Source organism: Leptopilina boulardi, unplaced genomic scaffold (assembly GCF_019393585.1).
Source record: "Leptopilina boulardi isolate dan_hultmark-lab unplaced genomic scaffold, ZJU_Lbou_2.1 LbouV2_316, whole genome shotgun sequence".
Taxonomy (NCBI): Eukaryota; Metazoa; Arthropoda; class Insecta; order Hymenoptera; family Figitidae; genus Leptopilina; species Leptopilina boulardi.
This window is the reverse complement of record NW_026137881.1, coordinates 4,170,394-4,189,882: the sequence shown is the minus strand read 5'-3', so window position 1 is coordinate 4,189,882 and position 19,489 is coordinate 4,170,394. Positions and strand designations below refer to the sequence as shown.

The 19,489-nt window shown below is 27.5% G+C and overlaps 1 protein-coding gene across 2 annotated transcripts in view; it reads right to left on the bottom strand.

The window, feature by feature from the left end:
* Positions 1-1,693: 1,693 nt before the first annotated feature.
* The window catches only part of LOC127283920 (neurotrimin-like), a 164,332-nt gene continuing 146,536 nt past the window's right edge, over positions 1,694-19,489 (bottom strand). Inside the window, exons 3-10 of one of the 2 annotated variants that reach the window (XM_051309043.1) lie at positions 17,517-17,724; positions 17,090-17,242; positions 12,595-12,714; positions 12,362-12,499; positions 5,467-5,625; positions 4,485-4,574; positions 4,289-4,390; positions 1,694-2,308 (exon numbers count right to left, since the gene is read on the bottom strand). In XM_051309043.1, coding sequence (XP_051165000.1) covers positions 2,112-2,308; positions 4,289-4,390; positions 4,485-4,574; positions 5,467-5,625; positions 12,362-12,499; positions 12,595-12,714; positions 17,090-17,242; positions 17,517-17,724 — 1,167 coding nt within the window. In that variant the 3' untranslated portion in view covers positions 1,694-2,111. The remainder of the gene's footprint in view (positions 2,309-4,288; positions 4,391-4,484; positions 4,575-5,466; positions 5,626-12,361; positions 12,500-12,594; positions 12,715-17,089; positions 17,243-17,516; positions 17,725-19,489) is intronic. The other variant, XM_051309044.1, reaches the window with a different exon arrangement.

Below are 19,489 nucleotides of genomic sequence, written 5' to 3'. Positions count from 1 at the left end.
TACAAATAAATATGAGAAAAAAATTTTTTTTTTCTTTGTGATACGTTATGAGAATTGTACAATAAAATCAGTAAATTTTATAATTATTTTCTAACGTATTAAAAATGGGGTTTTATCATTAAAATTAAGTCATATGAAAAGGTTTTTTTTGACAATAATGTAATATAATTAACCCTTAACTGGCACAATTCCTCGTTCGAACATAAATGGCACAACGGGTCAGTTGGACCCGACGTATTCAAACGTGTATTGTACAGCCGGTATTGAATAGGTTTGCACAAAAATTTAATCTGAGGTAGCTTATGATGTGTTTTTTTTTAAACATTAGTTTTACAGGAATTCATTTATTTTAAATTAGATAAAAAAAATTGTGAAAAAAAACGAAAAATTGCGTGTTTTTACTTAAAAATTCATGAGTTATTTAAATTTTAATATTATGACTTAAAAAATTTTAAGGTTATGATGTGACTTTTTAGAATAAAATTAAAATTTATAATTATTAATGTTTAAAGCTAATTTATTCTTTTGTACTTTTGTACTTATATATTAAAATATAAAAAATATTTAAAAGCTACACATTCAATTAATTTGAGCTCGAAAAAATTGCTCGGGTCCACTAGACCCATGGTGCCAATTAAGGGTTAATATTCAATAGTAAATTAGTTGAATTTAAAAAATTTGTACGTAATTACATAACTCTTAACAATTAAGATATTTCATTAATATTAATATAATACTGTTTTACAACTGAATTATTTTATTGAGCGTTGTCATTAGATCTTGATGAAAAATGATTAATTTATCTAAGTTTTTGTAATTTACTACTTATTTCATACCTATTATTTACAAATTCATTTAACAAAATTATATATACATAGTGTAACGTCGTCCAATAGTTAACAGATTTTTATAAACTTTCAAAAGAAATTTTTTTTTTTAATCGCCCCCTCTTAATCTGAATAACATAAAATGTCATTGTTTCAAATTTAGAGTATTCTCTGTTTTTGATATTTTCTAGAAAATATTTATACTTCAAATGACCTTAGAGGTAAAAAGTATAACTTTACATCAGTTTAAATTATTTTATATATACAATTCGTATTTCTTTACAGATATTTAGCAATGATTAGTTTTTTTTAGAGGATTCAATTAAAGCTTATGTACAATTTTGATCTTTTGATATATTTATTTCTCTTGCAGATTTTTAAGATTGCAAAGTTTCATTTCAAAAGATCAATATTTTGAAGATTTTTATATTACATTAAGATAAGTTTCTTTATATATAATTTTTTTTTTTTTTTTTTTTTTTGCAAAGCCTCACAAAAATTCAACAACCTATTCTCTCTGAAATTTTTTTTTGAGGAATGTTTAAATTTTTTCATACAATTTCATTAGATTATTGACAATATTTACAAAATTTTAAAACTAACGATTTCAAATATACATGGTTTTTCTTTTTTTTTTGATATTTTACAAATTTTTGTTTTTAAAGCATTTTTGACAGACTTGTTCTCAATATATTTACAGTAAAAACAGTTAAATTCTGTAAAAACAATATATATTTTAATAATACTAAAAAAACTTTTGTTAAAATTTCTATTTAACAAAAACAATTAAAAGAAAAACACAAAAGATTTGTAAACATATTTTGCTTCTTTCTTTTATAACAATATAATAATTTTCTTCTTCCTATCCAAAAAAATTCATTCTCATAACATTGTTTGTTTTTATTTAATTAAAACAATCATTCTTATGAGACTAATAACGTTTAATCAGTGAAAAATCGATTCATAAAATATGAGAAATCTTATGTAAAACAGTACCCATGTATTATTTCTAACGTAAAATTTATTGCTTTTTCAAATTCTGAAGCTGAAATTTATTATTATAATTTTTATATTATATTATAATTCAAGCGCAGATTTTGAAAGAATAATCAATTTTACGGTAGAAATGGTGTATGCCAATTTTTTTTAAATCCATTAAAAAAAAAACAGAATTCCTCAAAATCAATAGAAATTTTTCATCCCTCTAAAAGTAAAAATCAACTGTTGTATAATTTATGAATCAATTTTTACATGATCAGTGAAAATTATTTAACATAACATCAACTACGACAAAAGTGTTAATAATAAAGTAACAAGAGCAAGTTGAACACTATATTTTTGTGTGAGCAAAAATAATAAATTATTTGGAAATATTGAAGGTCCCGAATTATCTAATCGAGAACCATTTCCAAAACCTCCACTAGTTATTTCCCTGGCATTGTTAGTTGCTTGATCATTAGGTGAGCCTCGAAGTTGAAGTCCTGAAAGGAAGAAAAAAAAACGCTTTAGCATCACTTTGCATAAATCACTTACGCGTCTAAAATTGAGTGAAACTTTGTCATAAATCACTTTAATACTCAAGAACAGGAGATTCTCTGGGCCAACTTTTACTATATACAATATATATGTATATATATATACTATATATACAGAATGAAAAAGTTTCACACAAAAGTTTAAGGCAAGTTTAGGTAACTCGACGCGCCACGACATGGTGCAAATCCAAAGATCTCGTAACAACATACTTGACAACCCAGGCGACCGAGACCTGCTTTCAATAAAATTTTCGTTTATACATAGTATCTCCTCCTAGACATATTCGATATATATTTTTTTTTTTGTTAAACTACACAACAACTCTTAGAACTATCAAACTTTAAAACTTTTCAAGTTTCTTAAAAATTTTTATTTTACGGTATAACTTTTAGAAAAAAATTTTTTTTTAGACATATGCAATAGTTTTTAAAGGAAAATTGTGTGATTTTTTTGTTACTGTTTGTTGAATTACATTATAGAAAGTCATTATTTTTTTTAACGCAACCCTTTGTACAGAATTAAATTATAAAAAAAAGATTATTTAATAAAATGTTTTTTATTTTCAAAAATAATAATTCAATTAATTTTTTTATTTTTTATAAAACTTGGTATCTAGGGTTTTTTTTACCATGGGAGACCACAATTGTTAAAAAAAACCTTCAATATTTCGGAAAAAAGTAATATTTTTTTTAATACAAGGTTAAAATTTATTTTTTTTAATGATAAAAAAATTATCGACATAGAAATCTACATTACCGACTGATGGTAAAATAGTCGGTAATGTAGATTTCTATGTCGGTATTTTATATCATCACATTTTCCTGTTTTACCATCAGTCGGTAATGTATGTTTCTATGTAGGTAATTTTTTTATATCATCAAAAAAAAATAAGTTTTAACCTTGTATTGAAAAAAATTACTTTTTTCGATAATATTGAAGGTTTTTTTTAACATTTGTGATCCCCCATGTTTAATATTTAAAAAAATGTCATACGGCATGAAAAAATAGACAAAATTTTCTGTATATGTGAGTAATTACATTTTTACTTTCACTTTCACTTTCGAGTTTGTCTTTTACTTTAATTTTCTTTGCCATTTTCGCTTTTGTTTTGAGTTTACCTGCAATTTTTCACCAAATAATAAAAATAAAAATCAAAGTAAAAGTTGAAGTCAATATGAAATTACCTACATAATTGCAAATTAAATTTAGAAAGTAAGAGTATTTTTGAATATTAGAAACTAAAAACAAAGAGAAAGAAAGACGTGATTTTTTTTTTATATAACGAGTTATTTAAATAAATGAAAGTGATTTACACTTGAAAAGTAGTTAATTAGTTTGATTTTCAGTTAATTAAATTTACATTATCATAGGAGATATATAATTTAAAATAGTACTGTAGTTGAATTATGAGTTTTTAATATAATGTAAGAACTACTTATTTTTTATTATAGGTTCTGTCGAGAAAAGTTGAATAACAGTTGTGAAAAGGTATTTAGAAACTTTTACAAAACTTTTAATTAAATTTCAAGGAGTTAGATTATATCGGTCACCTTTCAGTTATATGGACAGACGATTTCTATGAAGTTTTCTATAGAAGAGAACTTATTTATTTAAAACTTTTAAAAAACACCATACTCCCAAAGTAAAACATTAACATCTATATTTGAATTTTTTTTTCTTCGTAAAACATAATTTATAAAAAAAAAAATAATGAGAAATAATCATTTGGATAGAAATATTTGTTTAAAAGTAAATTATAATTCATTTAAAATTTTTTGTTTTTTTTTACCTTTTTTTAAAGAGAAAAAAATGATAGAAAAATTCTATTACTGAAAATTATATTTTAATTCTACTTTTAATATAGTTTTTGAAAGTTATAATTGTCTTCAAGTTATATTGCGTAATTAATGATAAACTTTAGGTACCTCGATCTCTGCTCTTCGCTGCAGCTTGCAACTCGGCTACTTCATTTGAACTTGGTAGAACAGTGGGTATTGGCTTTTGTCTCATTCTTTGTTTTTTTTCTACTGAAATCGAGATTAAATGAATTAAATTTTTACTTATAATATATGATTTTAAAATTTAATGCTTTGAAATTAATTTATGAAATATATTACTCACTTCTAGTAACTGCTTTTGGAGCACTTGTAGTGGTTGTTGTAGTTGTACTTGTTGTCGTTGTTGTTGATGGTGTTGTCGTTCTTGGTATTTCTACAAAATATCAAATATACTTAGTATATATATACACTACAGTATAGAAACTTTCAAATTAAAATAGATAAAAAAATTTAATTGCCAGTTACTTTAAAATTTTTTTTTTTCTAAATCATTCCTTTTAGATAATTTTAATCATATTGAATGATACAAAATAAATTTTAAGGTAAAATGATTTATATCTTGTGACATTATCTTAAAAATTTGTAATTTTTACTATAGGTACATTATTTTAAAGTATGAAAATTCTATTCAGTTGTCATAGATTAGTTGTTAACGGTAAATTTACAAACGAGCGATAGTTTCAGTTATCTTGAACTACCTCATGTATGCTCAAAATGGAACCATCAAATTGCAATTTACCAAGTGGCGATTTATGACGACATTTCTACTTCTATCTCGTCTCCCTCTTCTTATCAGACTAACTGTATACTTAACTTCACATTCAGGATATTTTTCCTCGACTGAAGGAAATCGATATTTCCAAATAAAAACTCTTGACTTACTTACTCACTTACTCTTGGTTTATCTCACTTTCTTGGTTACAGTATAGATAAATTTAAAAAGTCGTATTAATCAACGTAAAGTGGTATGAAAGTAAAGTTAAGTATCTGTTTCGATAAATATATATAAAACTAAAGTCTCTCTTTTATTTTAATATTCTTTCTCAAGATAAATTTATGAATATAAATTGCTGTATTAAAAAAAACATTCTTAAAAAATAGAGTCATACATGAAAATGTATCTTGAAATTTTAAAGAAGAAGGGACGTAGGCCAATTTAGAAATTCAAAAAAAAACGAAGTAGAAAGAAAAAAAGTCGATAAACGACGTAAAAGAACGAGCCAAGAAACTGTCAGAGAAAAATTGAGAGGAAAGTTGTTACTTACCATAGAGCTTGATGGCTCCATCCGTACTCCCTAGTGAGTTCTTGGAAACACATTTGTATGTTTGAAAGTCGTACTCATCCACTTCTTTTATTGTAAGCTTCATGCTCACACTGTATCCATTCTCTAGACTGGCCACTATAGATGGTATGGAATTGTTACCTACAAAAATTTATAATCATTACTTTTTCTCATATGCAAATGTGACAATTTTACAAATAAATAATATTGAAAAGAAGAAACATAAATTCAGAGGATTACATTAATTCGAAAATGCAGTAAAACCGATTTTTTGTCTCAACGGTTAAAACCGCGTTGAAATGAGAGTGATACTCTCTACAATACGTACAAAGAGAGGTCTTACTCCTGAGGTAAGACCGCTGATACTCTCTGCAATACGCACAAAGAGTAAAATTCATGGGGTAAGACCCGTTGTTTTGAGGGTAAGGCCACTGATACTCTCTGCAATACGCACAAAGAGTATAACTCATGGGGTAAGACTCCTTGTTTTGAGGGTAAGGCCGCTGATACTGTCTACAATACGCACAAAGAGTAAAACTCCTGGGTTAAGACCGCTTGTTTTGAGGGTAAAACCGCTGATACTCTCTGCAATACGCACAAAGAGTAAAACTCCTGGGGTAAGACCCCTTGTTTTGAGGGTAAGACCGCTTATCGACCCTGTGAATCATTACAATTGATTAACTTTTTATTCTGTTGTGACATCCACATTTTAGTAACGCCCACAAAAAATGCTTAACTATTATTTTCTTATTATTATGGAATTATTTTTCTCAGCATAGAGTTCGATTGATGATACTTCGATTAATATTCCATCAAAATGGCATTAAGAAAAGTTTTTTAATGTTACGTTTGTGTTGAACATTTTTACACCTCGTCTTATGAGTAGAATCGACACAGATGACAATGCTACCAAAATCAGAAAAGACTATTTCTTTGATTTCCTATTTCCTATTGATTTTCAAGAACTAGCATAAGAAGTGACTCATATCTGACAAAAAAATATGCACCATCTTTCAGTTCAATTTTTCAATAAACATTCAAATCGTAAAGTGAAAACGTATTTTTATTGTTAGAACCTCATTTTGCAATCTTATATTCTGACTTTAGATTTAAAATCACCAACTCCAAAAAATCCCTAATATTTTATGATTTACCAACTTTGAGAATTTTATTTCCTCGTTTTCAATGAGAGACCAATAAATTACAAACAAAATGAATTGTAATTTAATGTTTATTCAAATATTTGTACTGAATCTTAAATGTAAAGTACAATATTTTAAAGATATAATACAATGAACAAATATTGAGAAAAAATCTTACGTTTGCGTTGTTAAACTTTATGATATCACAAAAGTAAACATCATAAAAGGGCAGATTGTTCGTAGATTCAGAATGAGAATAAAAAATTAACTAAATTATTCACAAAATAATTTACATTTCTATTTTACAAAAATTTTAACTCTCAAAAAACTTTTATTAGGTAATTTTTTTATCTTAAACATGAAACTAAATTTAGAATTAATTTTTCTTCTTATTTCTGAAATTGACGTAAAGTCAAGAGGAAATTGTTTTCACCTTGTCGGGTGCATGAAAAAACAAGCAGTAAAAGTATTAGGTCATAGTTTTCCCTGATATTTGATGTCAAACGTTAGGAAATTATTTATCTCGTGAGCGCGCGTAAAAAAAAAGAAAAGATGAAAGTCAAAGTATTGGTTCAGTACACTTTTTTCCTCACAGTAAAGAAATAAACGTATTTATGTAAAGTACGAAAAGGCAGGCACGCAGAAGCTTTTTTTTCTTCAAAGTTAAAAGCCAAAGTTCGATCCTCATAGAGAAATAAATAAAAAAAAGAGAAAAAAATCTGGAAAATAAAATTCCTCAATATCGTCGTCGGTTTTCTTGTGCTGCATACACGAACGTGTATTTTGTGCTTGATAGAGTAGAAAATTAGGGTTCTTCGCATGATTACGAGAAATCGACTTCCGTTGGATATGTACGGTTGAAAAAAAGCGATTCTTTAACAAAAAAAATTCTATTTCTCCAGTTTGACTGCTCTTTGATATTTAGCTATGTGAAACATTTATTTATTTGTCAATATCAAAAACTCAATAGTTCCTATTTATTATTTATTTAAAATTTGTATTAAAATAGATGTTCTATTTTTCTTTTTATTACGAATTTGGACTCTTGACAAAATCTTTCATAGGGAATTTTTTATTTTAAATAACAAAAGTATTTTTGGTCTTACCCCAGGAGTTTTACTCTTTGTGCGTATTGTAGAGAGTATCAGCAGTCTTACCCTCAAAACAAGAGGTCTTACTCCAGTAATACATATCTCTTTAAAATCTTAGTCTTCATAAAAACAATATATTTTTTGGACAAAAATTTTAATATTGCTTATACTGTCAAGGATTTATCCCACATATTTTCAATTAAACTTTTTTATAAATCTATGAAAGCAATCAAATAAAGTATTAATGTTAATTGAATTGTCAATATGGAATTTTTTTCGTTTCAAAATATTACATTGTATATATATTTTTTTTTAATTGAAAATTACTTTCACAGAAAAAGTATTTAGATGTTAACGAGAAAGTTTTGAAGCTCGCATTTACAATAAAAAAAGCGATAAAATAAAAAAGACAAAAACAAACGAAAAAAGATCTAGAGAGAGAATAGTGGATTTATTGAAGTAATGATCCGTAGTAAAGGTGGTAAAAGTATTTTTGTGTGACGAGAAAAAGTTATTGCGAGGAGATGCATTTATGGAGTGGCTGTGCGACCTCACGCCCAATGGATAGGAGAAAAACTTTCATCGGCTTTAAGTTTGAAAACCAAATGAAAAAGTTTAACTACGTCAAACTGCAATCTAACCGTTGCTATCATATAAATGTATTGGTAGAAATTCAATGGACAATACTGTATTGCGTATACGAGTATGTGAATGAAAAACAGTTTCGAAATTTCCATTATTTGCATTGAGATGCAAATCGAAACGTTAAAAGAACTAAATTTCAGTTTATAAAAGTTACATTTACACTATTTTAATTTTCAAAATCTGATTTTATCATTAATAAACTGAATTAAAATTGTTTTTCTTCCTGAAGTGCGCCAGGTATTTAAAAAAATGTATTTTCAAACTATTTATTTGATTTTACTAGTAATAAACTGTAAGGCAGTTAACATGTATTATATTTCAAATCCATTTTGATTTTAGTGTTTTGAACTTTGATGTAATATCTGATTTCTCTGCTATATGCGAATTGTAAACGTATAAACTAGGTAAACAAAAGCTGTGGTATAAACTACAGAGAGTTTTGGTTTATAGCAGTTAAACATGGTGTAACAGTCAGTCTTGACAATCAGATGTCATTAAACTTTTACATGCGGTAGGTTTACAACCAGCTGGTTGAAGTACTCTCAAGGTTGAAATTGGTCGTCGGCGGTTGTTTGGAAGTAGAAGAAGGCGCGTACTAGGAGACGACGTTAATGGCATCAGTAAGTAGCTTGCAACACGCTACACTGTTATATATAAGTTAAAAGAATTGACGGTCAATGCTCTGCAAGTTTACGGAATTTTTCTTTTTTTTGGAATTCTTGTTTTTACTCAAAACTTTGCACCTTAAAAATATCTCTATAAAATACTTTTAAAGCTAAAACAATCTGTTGAAAGTTTCTTCATAAAGTAGATACTTGTAGTTTCTCTTATGTTTTTACAGTAAACATTAAAATTTTTTTAATTTGCCTAAAAAAACTTGCTGTTTACTTTAAAAGTAATACAAGCTGATATATTTTCTCTAATCAACCTTTTGGTAAACACAGTTGACAATCACATTATTAAAATTGGAAAATTTGAAAATAATGTCAGTGAAAGTGTGAGTTTAACAGCAATGAAATTTAACTTAAACACCGTTTTTAGTCACATTGTACGCATGTTATTCGCGATTCGCTGACGTTTTACGCATGGTGAAACTATTTCGTACAGTAAAACTGCAGGTAAAACCTCTTTGTCTGTGGTAAAACCACTTATTTCATCCATCTGGGCTTTTAGTAAGACAACTTTAAGGTAAGACCTCTTGCGCGTGGTAAAACCACTTGTTGCATCTATCTGGGCTTGTAGTAAGACTACTTTAGGGTAAGACCACTTCGGACTGTTTGTCCTGCTGGATGCGTGGCTTTTATACACGATCGGTTTGGTCGAACGCATGCGCGGGATTTCAGTAGGGAACGCGACCTCCGATAAATTTGCAAAATAAATATATGATAATTTTCACACTCTTATATTGTTCAAGGTAAATTCTGACCTAAAAATTCGTTATAGTACGAAAAATAGAAAAAGTCATTGTTCTGATTAAAAACCATTTTCTTTTTTTTTGCAAATCTTGTTACTTCTTTGATAAATTAAAAATTACGACATTTAAAAAAAATAGAGACAATTATTTTCTGGTAATTTACTCTTCTATTGTTCGTTATTTCTTTTTTTTAGAAAAAAAACTTAAAAAAGAAATAAAAGCGAATGGAATGGTGAAAAGCTGTGCAAAACTGTTTAAACACGTAGGAAAAATTCGTTATATTACAATGCAAGTGTAATTTGAAATAACTTTTGATAAAGTAGTGAATATGTGCACATGTATGTTATCGGTATGAAAACTGAAGCAGATGGTGTACGCCACGCACGCCAAATGGTATTAGATTGTATACGCAGAATGCTGAATGGTGAAGTTATGATAACACTTCAGGGCATTTCATATATATATATATATATATATATAACTATCGTAACAGACAACTTGATGATCGAAGTTTTCATATATTTATATTTTTTTCTCTCTTCTGTATATAAAATGCTAAAATTTAAAACAAAGATTGCCAAAAAAAATTTTTTTTTTGTGAAAATAATTTAGAAATACCTTATCAAAATTATTTATCCAATTTTGTTATTTCCTTGCAATTTAAATTCAATCCTGCATTATTCAAAAGCAGCGAAGCAAAGGTGTACGCATTTCTTGGTGCAATGAACAGTTTGAGATTAACCTAATTAACTCAGCGATTAGCAGATTCATAATCAGAAGTTCTTATTATATATATATATCTCCCTCTGAAACGTAGCTTCCAACAGTTAGTCGCTTTCATAGGTGGAAGATTCATTATTCGGCTCGTTTGCCACGTGAATCGTATAAGGGATTTGGTGTGTTCATTTGAACACGTTTGTCTACTTTGTTGGAAAATCTAATGGTGCTCAAGTCTAAAGTTTATGCGACGGAACAATTAAGCGTTTGTTAGTATAGCTTTGAATATGAGCAATCGAATTTGCTTGCATTAATATTTATTGTGACGCGGCTTTTTTATAAATATCTAATAATAATAAAATTTTACATTAATAAAGGAAAACAGCATCAAAATGTGAATTCAGATACTTAAGAGAGTTTATATCAATGAAGGTTAATTAAATTTACTTTTCTCTGATTAAAACCTTAATTTTTAAAATGACAGAATCAGCCTGCCGAAATGAAATAAATATTCGTTAAAACAATTTAAAAAATTATTAACAAACTTATTTGTATATGTATCTCTGAGTTGAGAAGTATTACGAAGGGTCATCGACGCATTTTTTAGAGAGCGAAAAATATTTTTCCCTCTGTGTTATAATTATATCGATCGCCAGCATCATCGGTTAGAATGACTTTATCACAGGTCTTCGCTATGGGATGTTCTTTTGCCTTCTGATTTTAGCCTACAGAAAAGATTTGTATATAAAAGGCAAGAAAAATCTACGGAAGTCAATTCTTCTTTTTACCATCTTGCTACGCTATACGCTAAGCCTGAATTCCAACGCACTGAAAATACAACATATATCTTAGTGGATGAGGTTTTGAAATTTCTTCTCATTCTGTAATCTGTTGCTAGACTAATTGTCATTTATTTTTCAGTGAATGATAATTAATAGAATGGGACACAGATTCTTCTTCCAATTCAAATGTATTTTAATAAAGACTATTAAATAAGTTAATCAGTGAATTTATTCATTCCGTTCCCTTAGTTCAAAGCCTACTGCTTTGTAAATAAATCGGGGAAAAATAAAATTAAAATAATTAAATTATCTGTCCCTTCTGGAAATAACAGATTGTCTTAAATTCTAAAAACATATAACATTCACACTGTTCCTATTGTTAATAAACCTTTAAGATTAATTATCAAATAAGAAAAGGATCGAGGAATGAAACGAATATAGTGTATAAATTCAATTTGTAAAAACTGTTCTGCGAATTATATTGGAGAATCCCAGCGTTCATTAAAAATACGTATAAATGAGCATAAAAATAATAAGAGTAAAACATTTGCACAATCAGTAGTAGAATTACATCGATCAGAATTGAATCATGAGTTTGAGTGGGATAATATTGTTATATTGGATCGTGAATCAAAACTATAAAAAAATGTTGTTTTTCAGAAATGTTACATAATAAAGATTAATGATTTAACTATTAAAAAAGAAAATATAATGGATTTGAATAAAATTTACTTCCCTTTAATCAGTTTTAAGTTAATATCATTTCAGATATGGTAAAACTTTTACTAGAGAATATTGACTCTTGACCTGTTAAAAAATAAGTTCAAGATATCATAACTAATTAAGAGATATTTTTACGTCATCGTGGGAAGTGTTTTCTGACATGTGATTCCAGATTATACAAAACTAACAAAAGAACGATTCCGAGGAATGTTTACCATTGTCATCGAAACCGGAAATATTAGTCGAATAATTATTATAAGAAGTCGATAGCTTAGTTCGGTTAGTTTTAAAATTTGACTTCACATTCTTTAATTGTTTTCAGTTTTCAATTGTTTAATTAACTAAAATTATAGTAATATTTACCCTTTTCAATGCTTTCGTTATTTTCTTTCGTCCAGTAGTTGAGTGACCTTGGAAAAGCTTCAGAGATACACTCCAATGTAATTTGTTGACCAATTTGAACACCAACTAATTGATTTGGTATCACAATCATAGGTGGAACTGAAAATTTGTTAATAGTTTATAAAATATTCAAATGTAAAACAGTTTTGTGTTGTATAGGTAGGTCAATCATGTTACGACAATACAATACATACAATGAACAACGAGCATTATTCTCTTGCTGACCGTAGGTGGTATGCCATTAGACGCTATGCAGAGGTAGGGGCCCATGTGTAATCGATTAACTTTCGTTATGTTGAATTCAGAGATTGATACTGCAAATAAAAAAAAAGAAAAATACATAATATATTATCGTAAATTAAAGGATTTTCAGTTGAGCCACTGGGACAGTTAGCTTGATTTAAATCCAAAGTATCTAAAACGACCTCTAGAGCCACGAGATATTCTACCATACTTATCTCTTTAAGCTTTAGAGCAAGGATCAAGTTTAAAATCAAAGATCCATTTATATAATCTTCTTTTGTAATAATTTTCGAAATAGTATTAAGTTATTTAAATTCTCCTTAAAAAGCTTAATAAATTACATTTATTTTTAATTATATTTAAATAATTAGTTTTGAAACTAAAAGATTTAACGTTAATTTATATTCTGAGTATAATGCACATTGCGAACACAATATTAATACAAATGTTGCGATCAGGTTTCTGCTCTCGCGCTTCTGATACTAATCACCACAAATAGCATGTTGTAGTTTTTTTGTGACGTGCTCTAATCTATGTAAATATCCAATACCAGGTAGACTGCGTGTTTTCATTCGCAAAACCAATTATTCTGTTTCTAGGTCATTCGCAATGTTTGTCGACACTTCTTGTTCCTCTATGTCTTGCTTACAAAGCAATGTTAACACTGATATCATTTGAACTATATAACAGATATTACATCCAAAAAAAAAGCAGCAGCACTTTAGACATGTTCATTAAAGTAATTGCAAAAAAAAAAGTTGCACAGATTTTCCTTATACTCTTTTTTGACAAATACTTTTCTTTTGTTAAAATTTGATAAAATTATATAGTGTTTTTATTATCAACGTCAAAAATTTTTTAGATCTGTTTAGAATAAAAATAAACTTGTTTTATTATCATGAAAATTATCATATCTAAATCAATTAAGTAGAAACTATTAGAAATTTCGCTCATATGGAAAATTATTCATAAAGGGTCATTGGAACCATCGACTATTTCATCCACTGTGTCTGGTACGTAATTACGACAGTTAATCATATAACGTCTAATTTAACCACATGCAATGTTATCCTCATCTGTGATAATAGAGTTGTACGAATCATAGTGGAGCTTAACTGGTAAGATAATCTGTAATGACATTGTTCTTGACATTTATTGGTAGGTGTAGCATTATCATTTTACTATATCTTTCTATTGAATTTAATAATTTTTAGAAACTTAAAAAAATAAATTGATTAACATTGACACTTTGAGCGTGAAATAAAGCGTCGAGAAAAAAGTTATTCTCCACCAGATGTAGGTGCCACTAACGTAATAAAAATTATAACTGATTCTGATTGTCGCTGAAAGCCTCTGGGGGTCTAGTATCTAATTTCCATAAAACCCCGAACAAAATCGATTTTTTTTTTTTTTTTTTGTTGAAATTAATTAAAAGTAATGCGAATAAAAGTGTTAAGCATTTTTTTCAAATCTTTCTAAAAAAGGGAAATTTTTATTTTTAGAATTAAACAGTATAAAGTGATTCAAAGTTCTTTTTTGTTGAAAATGAAATTATACAATGAAAATTTAATGGTAATGAAATATAAAGGAAATTGGATAAAATTAATTTATATAAATAATGTAAAATTGAACAATCTTGGAATATCCGCTGCAATCTCTGAATTATATTTAAATTTCGAACACCGATTAAAACTAAATTATAACAAATTTTTATAAAGTTTAATTAATTAATAAAAAAAAAATTGTGAATTGTAAAATTGGTGGAAATTTTATGTTACAATAAATATAAATAATAACCTTTTTCTTGCTAATTGAGAGAAATTAATTTTTAACCCTACTTATTGAAGTAATATTTAAATGTTTTGGGAATTTATTTATTGCTTCACACAAGAGGATTTGCTTTAAAAGCAGATATTTCCAGTTTGTATATTTTCATTTCACTAACATCTCTTTGGTGAGATAGGTTGCAGCTTAATTTGCACCCTACCATTTATGTTATTGAAAATATTACTGGCATGTTTTAATATACGTGTGCATTAAATTTGCCAAGTAAACTTGGAAATTCAAGAGGACAGACATAGTGTCTGCTTTTAACTAATTAAAAAACAAAAATATTAACAAAAAAATTTTTCATAATTTTATCAAAGACAGAAATAAATTTTTAATTTTTTTTTAAATAATTAAAGTAATTAAATTATTTTCTCCTTTATAATGATTCTTTTGTTATCTGAACAAAAAAAGGATAGCTTATATAGCGGTAGAGAAGAGAAAGGAGTAATTACGTTAGAAATAATATGGAAAAGAGGGATAGTATTAAATTAGACAGTGAGGTGAAAAGGTCGACCAGAGGAACTCCTGAAGGAAGTGGAAGTAAGAGGTCCAAGAGGAGACAGGTTCTCATCAGTGTCAGCAATATAAGTACAATATCATTTTCAATAACTTTAAATCACTTTAAATAATACGGTACAAGGTCCGCATATTTAAAGTGAAGACGATCTAGGCCTTTTTGATGGCGACATGACAGGATTACTCCTGATATTGACAGAAATAAAATAATTTTAATTTAAATAATATTGTTTTCAATTTGTTATGTATGTACATACGTTTATATACAATATAATTGTATTAATAGTGTATATTATTAATGAAATAAAAAATCAACGATATTCAAAGTGTAAGTTCCTTTCATTAGCCTTCCAGTCACATTTCTAGTACTTGCTTTCAAATTTTTCGGTTATTAACAAATAGTTTGTCAGCTGGAAAAGAATGAGAAAAAGAGAGAAAAAATGCAAATGTTTAATAGCATTTGAAAAAGTTTTGTATTATTAATAAATTTTTGTGGTTTTTTCGGTTTTGCTTCTTGATGTGAAACGTAATCAAGTGGAATTTTCCACATCATGAAACAGAAGCAATTTTAATGTAAAGTAACTTTGAATATTTGGTGTTTCTCTCTTTTTTTTAAATTGGGATTATTTGACTTTGAAGATTAAGGGGGTATTGCATTTACCGAGAGTACATTAACCAACAGCAAAATAAGGGATGATGAGGTAGTACCGACGATGCGGTTAAGTTTTAGATTGAAAAAGTCTTGAATCCGTTCAAGCACACAAAACAAATCGATTTACCGCGTTTCGATACGCTATACTAGGTGAAACTTTTTACAAGTTATATTTTCTATTCTTGATTATGGAAAGTGCAATGGAGAATTCTAATTTTTTATTCAAATGAATATCAATTTATAATTTAAAATCATTTAGCAAATTGTAATTAATCTTTTAGTAATTACCATGTGGTAAATTATTTTTGTTATTACTATTGAGGCTTTTGGTGAAATATCAATTCTATAAATTTTTACAAGTTACCTACTTAATCCAGGTTAAATTGCATGGTTCAAGCATTTGGGTAGGTGGTTCTGTTGCGGGAGCTACCACCACAAACTCTGACCTGATAACCGAGATGCCTAGTGCACTAAACGTATATATATAGTCTTTCTTTTTCTTTTTCCTGGACATCTTACAGATTAATAGAGGATACTTCTCTTTAATCTGGAAGGGGTAACAAGTTGGATTACGTTGGGGCTGTGGGAGACGTTTGTACAAGTAGCAAAGACCATTCATTCTTTTTGCTCACTTTTCTTTCTGAAAACTATTCCCCAAAATTAATAGAGGAGACTTCTCTTTAATTCGTTGAGTGCAAGATATATTCAGAGTTGAAGTTGCTGGAGAGATGTCTGTGTGGCCGCCCCCCCCCAACAAAAAAGTATATAGTATTCCCAAGAGTGAATCATCCTTGAGTCATCAGTATTTCGAACTGAGAGTCAATCCTGTAATTTATTCGAGAAAACCAAATTGATTTCTTAACCGTAAATCATTTCAAGCGGATCATGTACTAGAATTATTGGCTGATCACTAACTTTAGAAGTTTACGAGGAATTTGTCTCAAAATTCAAGGAAATAACGTTCATCTAATAAAACTATTTAATGCTTTTAAGGATTTCTGGTGAAAAATCATCTGCAATTGTTTTTTTGAATATTAGGTACTCTATTCTAAACCCTAGATTAAACGTAATTAATTTCTTTGTCTAATGTTTATTTCATCTGCAGAAACTAATGGTGCTCCATTCATTCTTTAAATTTTAAAATCGATCTTCTTAAACCATGTAATTTTTTTTGCCAATCAGAAATTAAAATTAAAGAACACAAAAATATCGAATCTGTTGTAAACGAACATTAGTCTAATAAAAATTATACTTTCAATTTCAATGATGTTAAAATTTTATATGTAGAACAAAAGATTAACTTCCAAAATTTTGCACATAAAATGCAATGATAATAGTTAATTAATTTACAAAGAAATAATTTTACAGTTGTTCGTGAAATATAATAATCATTTAATAATAATTATCAAGAGAGTATGCATGCATATATATAATTTCCATTATCTCACCTGTATTAGTTCCAATTGGTGTCGTGCTAGACTCACGTCTCCAAGTGATATTAGGAGCTGGAGAACCAGAAGCAGCACATCTCAAAGTTACATTGCTACCTTCTCTCACCACCAAATCTGTACTTGTCGGATAGTCCAGGATATCCGGTGGAACTATAACAATATTATTCTTTTTTATTCAAAAAAATAATAGCCACCTTAACATTATCTGATAATAAGTCAAGGAATTAGGGAATAATTTAAAAAATTGTATTTCTTTTTGAAAATAAAGAAAAATTTAATTTAAAATAAATTTTTCGTTATCTGCTATAAAAATTGCAATTATTATATGAACATCTATGTATTTTATTTTTAATCTCAATTTTATAAAATGAATGCGACTATTTTTGATATACAATATTGTTTTACAAATATTTTGATAACTTACCCACAACATTCAAATAGCCAATCTGACTTTTCATAGGATCTGTATTTATCTGGCACATGTAATCTCCCTGGTCCGCTGGACGAACCTCCCGTATGTGCAAATACCATGTTCTATGATCGGTTTGTGTTACTCCAATTCTATGGTTTTTGGTGATCACGTGACTGGCTATCGTTAAAATTGTCTGCGTATTTACTCGTAGCCACGCAACCTACAACAAAAAAAATTTACCCTTTTTATTTTTATCACCTACCAAAAAAAAAAATTGTATTGGCATATATATATGTAAATATTGTATCGCGGCATTTTTTCACATAGAATAAATAAAAAAAAATCTATTAGTAACACACAATGGGAATCCAACAAAGGGAATTATTAATTTTTTATTAATAATTTCACTTATTTCATAAAAATTAATTTATTATTTAAAATTTTATTCTTTTTTTAAGTAACATGATAAATAAAAAACAAAATAATAGATGTTGGTTAAATTATTATTATATAGAAATATTTTTAATTTTTCAGTTATAAATTAAAAAAGATAGTTAAAAAAAATCCATTGTACTTTTTCACGTGAGAATTTTCTTAATTCATTAAAATTTCTGTTTACCCAATAAATTTCAAGTCCGAGTTCATTAAATATCATTTTGAATAATAAAAAAAAATATATATTCCCGAGAATCTTGCTAAATTATTATCAAATTACACTTTTCAATATGTTCACAAAGAGCGAGTTAGGTAAAGTACATCTATGGGGATTTTTCAAGAAATAAATTTGTAGTAACGACACGTTTTTCGCGTAAAGGATGCCAAATACGTGGTAGATTTATCAATTGAGACTATCCAGTAGTTGAACTCTATTTTTTTTAGATATATATATGTATAGTTTGACATTTAAAAATTCTTCTGTAAACCCGATAATTATAACGTTCAAACATCCCCTGCGCACAATCAGGAAATTATAATTAAATTCTGCCTACTATTGAGCGTAGTCTCTCTGTCTATATATATATATATATATATATATATATATATATATATATAGATTTCAGTGTTGAAACAAATTACGAGCTTTGTCGTTAAAATGGCTGTCCACAACACAAGCTTTAAATCTCTCAATCTGTTGTCAGTTACGTGAAGCAATTCTTCGAAATCTAACCATTACAGTCACTGATGTTGGTTTTAAATACAAAAACTCTCAGGCTTAATTTATATTGATATTCAAATATAATTTATGTTTTTGCCAAAACAGGTTATAATTTAATGTTTGATTTTAACAAAAATGTTAAATTAATGATGTTTTTTAATTTCTGGCCTAATGGATTTTTTTTATTATACTTAGTAATGGAATAACGCGTTTTGACATAGAATTTTGCGTTAATATTATATACTTTAGTACTTTAAGAAAATTAATATTTTCATTAAAAAGGAATATAATTAACAATAAAAAAACAATAAATTCAATAGCGCAACATTAATTTTAAAATACTTTCTTTTCGAAACACAAACACTTTTTACAAAATCGTCAAAAATACCAAGGATGTTTATCTTATAAATTTCTTAAATCCCGAAGATTTTGCGAATTTATACAAAAACGCGATTGCAAAAGGAAAAGTAATATAATGACTGATTTATTACGTCCTGCCGCCGTCAGATGGCGGAAGCATGCAGGAATTAATTTTTATCATTTTTATAAACAAACTTTATAAACATTCACACTTTACAGTTATTTCTGGGCAAAAAAATTTTTTTTTTTTTGTAAACTTACTTTGGATTTTTGCGCTTAAATTTCCTGTCCATTAAACAATTGTTTTGCAATAAAAATACTCACTTCAATTCATATAAAATTTATATAAACAAATACATTGTTCCTCAATTTTTGGTTAGAAATTAATTAAATTTTTAATCTATTTAGAATTTAATTCTGAGTTAGAGAAAACAATAATTTTCGAATTTGGTTGATAATTGTGATCTAA